Raw genomic sequence first — 7,231 nt, 5'->3', positions numbered from 1 at the left:
GTGCCTAGCTGGCTCCTAAGAAGGGGTCCCTCCTCTGTCTCAATAAATATTTGTTGAATGAACAAATCATTAACCTCAGTACGCATTGCAGAAAACACGTTCAATAACGCTGGAGCTGGAAGGGCCACAGATTATCCTACAGAATAATCATTTCACTTTTCTAATGTTGAAAGAGAGGATTCGAGATGTTAGGACTACAGACCAGGCTGGAAATAAGCAATTATTTACTCCATCAATATTGAATGCCTGCTATTGAGTGCTAGACTCTGGGGGAGGACAATGTTAAGGGGAGCCCAAGTTTTCCAATTCCCTGTCCAGAGCACTGAAAAAGTACTGCAGGAAGCTAAAGTGAGGACAAAGTTCCCAGAGATCAGTGTATCTGAAGGGAGAACCAGCAGAACTTGGTCTGGGGCAGGGCTGGGAAAGGAGGGACCCCGGCGTCCTAGGACCGTTTCTCCGCCAAGCCAAGCGAGGGCGCTGTTCTGCTCCTAGTGCGCCGTGGCCCGGCGGCGCCGCCTGCTCGCCTTTTCCCGGCGGAAATGCCCGAGCGATGACGGAAACCTGGAGGGAGGGGCGAGAAAGAGCGAGAGAAGGGGAAAGATAACCGGGAGAGGCCGGCGGGCGTGAGGTGGCGGCGGACGGCCATAGTCCAGCGGGAGTTGGCCGAGAACCCGCGGCGCGCTCCCCGGCACCTCCCCGCGTCCTTCACCGACTCGCGCGGCGCGCGGCCAGGCGAGGAAGGGCGGGCAGGGGTCTCTTCCAGGCCGCGCGCTTGGAGCCGCCTTCTGGGCTTGGGCGGGGCGCGGGGCCCACGGCCGCCCTCCCCGGCTCCGTCTTCCCCCAGTGGGATCTGGCGGCGGCGGCGGAGGGAGAAGGGAGCGGCGCCGGGGCCGGGGCCGGGGCCGGGGGCGGGTGGGGTGGGGGGAGGGCGGCGGCGGGGCAGGGGCTCGGGACCCGCATCGGGATCGGGCCGCCATGGACGACAAGGCGTTCACCAAGGAGCTGGACCAGTGGGTCGAGCAGCTGAACGAGTGTAAGCAGCTGAACGAGAACCAAGTGCGGACGCTGTGCGAGAAGGTGAGGGCGCCGCGAGGGGCGAGTGCGGGAGCGCGAGGCTGGGACGAGCCGCGGCCGCAGCTTTCCTGCACGTCCCTGGCCCGTCCGCTCCCGGCCCGGCTTGGCCCACCAAGGGCCTGCGGTGTTGCCGCTCCGGCGTCCATTCAGGCGGCGGGCCCAGCTGGTCAGGGACTGGAGCGTTGGACTGCCCTGGTCCGGCTCCTCTGCCTCGGCGCGGGACACGCCCCACGCCCGCGGCCGGTGGCCCAGATCCCGGGCGTGGGGGCTCGGGTGTGGATGGGCAGGGAAACGCGCCCCCAGGAGTCGAGCCTGATGTTGGTCAGGTTGCCTGCACTCCCCTGGGGAGTTCCTGCCACTCCAGCATGTCCCGAGTGGGCTGGCGAGAGCGGTGTCCGAAAAGGAGCAATGCTGTCTCTGAAAATGCACCTAAATTTAACCAGAATGTCGTGCCTACTAATGAACTTGTTAATTAATGTAGACTTTTTGTCAGACGAACGGGGCATCTCAAAAATCACTAACTCACGGGAGGCTGAGGCTGGAGGATTGCTTAAGTCCACGAGTTAAGAGAGCAGCCTGGTCAACGTAGTGAGGCCCCATCTCCACAAAAAATTTTTTTAAAAAAATTAGTGGGGCATGGTGGCGTGTGCCAGTAGTCCCAGCTATTCGTGAGGTTGAGGCCGGAGGCTTGCTTGAACCCAGGAGGTGGAGGCTGCAATTAGCCGAAATCGCGCCACTGTACTCCAGCCTGAGCGACAGAGCGAGACCCTGTCTCCGAAAAAAGAAAAAAAAAAACCCTGGCTCTTTAATGTGTCAAGCGTTTGTTTGTGGAGAGGTAGGCGTGATGGCCAACTGCGATTTTTAAAATAGAGGTTGACTTTGGTGAAAACAGATGGTGACTGGTCTTTGCGTTCACTCGCTCTTGGTAGTAAAGCATTGATTTTCAGAAACGAGAGCGGGTCTTGAGTTTGGGAACCGTGTTTGCTGAAAATGATGTGGAGTGTGTGTTTTCACGCATGATAGCACTTTTCAGACAATTATTTTCGTTTTTAACATAAAGTTTTTTCCAAAGAATAACGCATGCAGGTGATCAATTCTTTCTTGTACATCGTTCGTGAGTGTGTAAAGTGATCATTTTATAAATTCTGTATCCGTTGTTTTCTTAACCTGTGGAATTATTTCCATCTCTCCATCTTTAAAGTCTAGTTTTCCACATTTATCCTTTATAAGATGGACTAAATAATTTTCATGTATTTTTATGTTAAAAATTTCCACTTGAAGTCCATGAAGTAACAAGGTTATTTATTTTTAACATAATCTGTACATTTTTTTTTTTTTTTTTTTTTTACCATAACGCTTGGAAATCATGATATCGCAGAAGTACACTGGAAAAGGACAAATTTTTGTTAGTCTTATTTTAGGACACTCTTAAAATCATGAAATTTACTTAGAAAAGAAGCACTAATAGTGTTAAGTTAAAATAGTGTTTTTAACGGGTGTAATGTTGCCCGGGTCCTTTATGTATTAAATAACTGTTGGTTAACACAGAAGGATTTATTTTTGTAAATAGAAATGCCAAACAAGTGGTATTTTTCTTTTTCTAAAACGAACTGCTTACCTGTGGCTTCAGTCAACATTCATTTTATTATGTCTTACAATTTGTGCTTTAAATATCTTTCTCAAACTCTAATGTGTAGTGAAATGTACAGGTTTGAAATGAGCTGAGTCAGTTAACCTTGCTATGAACATCAGAATGCAGATTATGGGCAAAGTGTTAGTTGAATCTGTTTTTCCCATTGACTTTCTTTTTTTGTTGTTTTCTTTTTGTTTTTGTTTTGAGACAGAGGTTGGAGTGCAGCGGTGCCATCTCTGCTCACTGCAGCTTCCCTCTCCTGAGTTCAAGGGATCCTCCTGCCTCAGCCTCCTGAGTAGCTGGGATTAGAGGTGCACACCACCATGCACTGCTGATTTTTGCATTTTTAGTAGAGATGGGATTTCGCCATGTTGACCAGGCTAGTCTCGAACTCCTGGCCCCAAGTGATCCGCCCACCTCAGTCCATCAAAGTGCTAGGATTACAGGCGTGAACCCGGTGCACAGCCCCCATTGACTTTCTAATAATTTTAAGATGAACTCCTAGAGAAGAATAGTGTACCACTACTGTACCTTGAAATAATCACACCAGAGTGTCAGTCACTTGTGAAGCTTTCTGTATTTGTCAAGAGAGAGATTTTTTTTTTACTTCGGCTCCTAAATAAATCAGACTAACAGTTCCTAGGACTTTATAGGTACATTTAAGATTGTCTTGGGCAGGCACAGTGGCTCACGCCTATGATCCCAGCACTTTGGGAGGCTGAGGTGGGCAGATCCTGGCCAATATGGTGAAACCCAGTCTCTACTAAAATTACAAAAAATTACCTTGGCGTGGTGGTGCGTGCCTGTAGTCCCAGCTACTCAGGAGGCTGAAGCAAGAGAATCGCTTGAACCCAGGAGATAGAGGTTGCAGTGAGCTGAGATTGCACCACTGCACTCCAGCCTGGCAACAGAGTGAGACTCCATCTCAAAAAAAAAAAAAAGGTTTTTTTTTTTTTTTCTAGCTTTTTTTTTTTTTTTTTTTTTTTTTTTTTTTTTTTTTTTTTTTTTTTTTTTTTTTTAAAGGCACAGTCTTGGTGTGTCAGTAAGGCTGGAGTACAGTGGGGCAATCATGACTTGCTGCAGCCTTGACCTCCAGGACCCAAGAGATCCTCCCACTTCAGCCCCTCAAATAGCTGGGACCACAGACAGGTGTCACTGCAACAGGATTATTTTTTTATTTTTTTGTATGGGATCTCATCATGTTGCCTAGGCTCGTCTCAAAATCCCGAGCTCAAGTGATCCTCCCGCCTTGGCCTCCCAAAGTGCAGGGATTGCAGGAGTGAGCCACCGCTCCCAGCCCATTTTTTTCTTTGAATATTTGTAGTTATCCGCAAAAATATTTGTTAGTGAAATTCATTACTTTTTGTCCTCTGCCCCCATTGATGGAGTTGCCAATGAGATGGAGAAGTGTGATAATACTCATTTCTTTCTACTCTTTTGAGCCATGTTTAGTTTTGCAGCTCTCTTCTGGCAGCTGTGACCTAGTTTTGTGGTTTGTGTGTGTATGTGTATATATGTTTTCAGACCTTAGTCCCTAATTCCAGTTTGTATCCCTACCCCATCCTCCTTGTTCATACATAACAAGTGCAGCATTCAGCCTGTCTGAGTTCCAGTCCTGCTTCACAGCTTGCTAGCTGTCAGTCTCTCTACACCTCTCATTCCTTATGACACTATGTACCAGCCCTCCGGGATTGTTTGTACGTGCTAGGATACTACCCATTGGCCAGGCACAGTGGTTTACGCCTGTAATCTCAGCACTTTGGGAGGCTGATGCAGGTAAATCACTTGAGACTAGGAGCTTGAGACCAGCCTGGCCAACATGGCCAAACCCTGCATCTAACTTTAAAAAAAAAAAAAAGAGCTGGGTGTAGTGTTGCACTCCCAGCTACTTGGGAGGCTGAGGCACAAGAATCCCTGGGAGACAGAGGTTACAGTGAACAATGATCATACCACTGCACTTCCAGCCTGGGTGACAGAGTGTAGTTTAAAATATATATATATATTGTCCATGTAAAGTCTTGATGAGATGTAAGCACTCAGTGAATGTTAAATGAAGAAAGGCTGCCATGTAGAGTCCTAATGAGAAGTAAGCACTCAGTGAACTTTAAATGAAGAAAGGCTGAACGTTTTAATCTTAAGTATTACCCATTTTCTTTTGTTAAAAAATGCAAAATAAATAGATGTGCTGATGTGACTCTTCTGTGGTAAATGTACTTTAAAGGAGATTTTTATATATAGTGGCTCTAGAACCGTGAAAAGGTCTCTGTAATGTGAACCACAGAGTACTGGGATTAATAGCAGTTATGTGAAGTAACTTTACTCCTGATTTGGTCTACTTAATACTTGCCTTACCTTTCTGGGGTAAGAATGGTAGGCATATAGAAAGAATGTATGAGAAAAATAAAAGTCAAACCTAATTATATAAATCATCGTTATTTAACTCCTTGTGATTAGATTTTGGGTTTTTTTTTTTTTAATTATTCTATTGGAAATACTATTCTATAGAAAGTTCCATTGTATGATGGTGGTTTTTCCCTTAAATTTCTATTCTAACTCAGATTCCCCAAAAACTGAAGGAGTCCACTGAAATCAAGACCAGAGTAGTACTAGTAAAGGCCTATTTTGAGGTAGTAGCAAAAATAAAATCCATCCTAGTGCCAGTGGGTGAATGACTACAAAAAATAAGAGTATGAATGGTATGATGTGTCTGGCTTCCAAGGTTAATTTCTGCCTAGTGAAAAATTGTTTGCATAAAATAGCAAGGCACGTCTTCTGAGAAGACTAGCTCTTAACACTAACTTAAATTAGCAATCCAGCTTTTGAAGCTGATTGTGAATTTGACTCCTCTTTTGTGTGCAGAGAAATTGCTTCTGTGATTCATTCCTGCATCAGCAGTATGCAGTTATTTTAGAAGATTGTGTGCCTAGAGAGCCAGGCTAGCACTGATAAGGACACTTTGTGACTAGAACTATATTTAACTCTTGTCTCAGAAAGAGTAAAAATGTTAAGCTCTTTGACCTGATACATTCTATATAACTGAAGAACCTTGGTGATGATTCTTTAGGTGGGGAGGGAAATTCAGCCAATTTGTGTGCTGGCAGATCTTTATTCTGACGATTATAAAGCACCTATTGAGAAAAATATTCAGGTTTGTGTAGGAGTATAAATAATGTAAATTTTATATTGAACTGATGGAAATGTTTCTGAGTCCTGGTGTTAGCCTTGAAATAAGCAGCAATATCTTTAGGCTATGACTTACTCCTAATGTGAAATAGTGCTTGTTTCACATTGGTGCTTACTTACACTAATGTGAAATAGTGCTTGTTCCTGAATGCCCAAAACCATCTTAATGAAGGTCAGACCCTGGCAAAAATGAGTGATTTTTGTGAATTGAGAAAAAATTTTTAGATTACTTTCTGTGATTGATTACAGCTTTAAAAAATAAAAATAGTGGTCTTCACCAGCAAAATGCCTAACTGGTACTTCCATTTTTAACTTCACCTGAGCAAAAATTAGTGCCAGCTTTGGGGGTCCATTGATAACGTCTAAAATACAGTGATAAAGAAAATAGCTCCTTTTTTACTGTAAGGAGGAATGGCATGAGTGCAGTGAACTAGAGGCTTAAGACCCAATTCTAGTGACTGAACTTGCTTACCTAAGCCAGCCTCTCTTAGTGGACAGGTAAATTAAATCAAACTAGGCTAGCATGAACTATTGCTAATGACGGGAAAGTGGACTTTGTTACATTTTTCTACTTTATATATGACATGTCAGATTACATACCTACAGTGTAAAATTTCTTTTCATTGTATATTTTTACTTGCAGTATGTGCCTTTTATTCTTATTTGAAGATCCTGCAGAAATTTTGTCTTCACAGTCTTTTCTTCAGTACAAATGCTATAAAAGACTTGGTGAATGAAGCCCTTCTTTGGTAAAAGGAAATGGAAATGAAAATGCCAGAAATTGGAGATGGAATTAATGCATAATTTATTTTCCTAGATTATTTTTGAATGTAGTGTTTTATAGGAAGAATGTTATTAAAATTACAGACATAATCTGTATGAGAAATCTGAGTCTGTATTAAATAGAAATTTTTTATTGTTTTGAACTGATTGCCTTCAAGTAAATGTAGTGAAGTCAAACCTAATCCAGATTGTTTAAAGAAACTTGCATGAAGACATCTTTTCTTCCTTAACGTATGTTACTTTTCAAGTCTAAATTTTATTAATAATCATATTAGTCCTGGAGTTCTGTGTATTACGGATTCCGTTTTCTTTCTGGAGAATGGGAGAGCTCAAGAGCTCAAGCTTAGAACTGGTTTGCTGTTGTGTCCTTTGTAATTTAAAATGTCTGTAATCATTCCTTGTAAACTGTTTTTTGACTGAGGTACTTCTGTTATCAAAAGAATTAAAAAGGCCGGGCGCGGTGGCTCAAGCCTGTAATCCCAGCACTTTGGGAGGCCGAGGCGGGTGGATCACAAGGTCAAGAGATCGAGACCATCCTGGTCAACATGGTGAAACCCC

At 43.9% G+C, this 7,231-nt stretch overlaps 1 protein-coding gene across 1 annotated transcript in view; it reads left to right on the top strand.

The window, feature by feature from the left end:
- Positions 1 to 585: 585 nt before the first annotated feature.
- PPP2CB (protein phosphatase 2 catalytic subunit beta) overlaps positions 586 to 7,231 on the top strand; it is a 26,756-nt gene continuing 20,110 nt past the window's right edge. Inside the window, exon 1 of the mRNA XM_017535995.2 lies at positions 586 to 1,077. Within this exon, the coding sequence (XP_017391484.1) occupies positions 976 to 1,077 (102 nt within the window). The 5' untranslated portion in view covers positions 586 to 975. The remainder of the gene's footprint in view (positions 1,078 to 7,231) is intronic.

Source organism: Cebus imitator, unplaced genomic scaffold (assembly GCF_001604975.1).
Source record: "Cebus imitator isolate Cc_AM_T3 unplaced genomic scaffold, Cebus_imitator-1.0 Scaffold5, whole genome shotgun sequence".
Taxonomy (NCBI): Eukaryota; Metazoa; Chordata; class Mammalia; order Primates; family Cebidae; genus Cebus; species Cebus imitator.
Note: the sequence above shows the minus strand (reverse complement) of the source record. Positions and strands in the feature narration are given on the sequence as shown.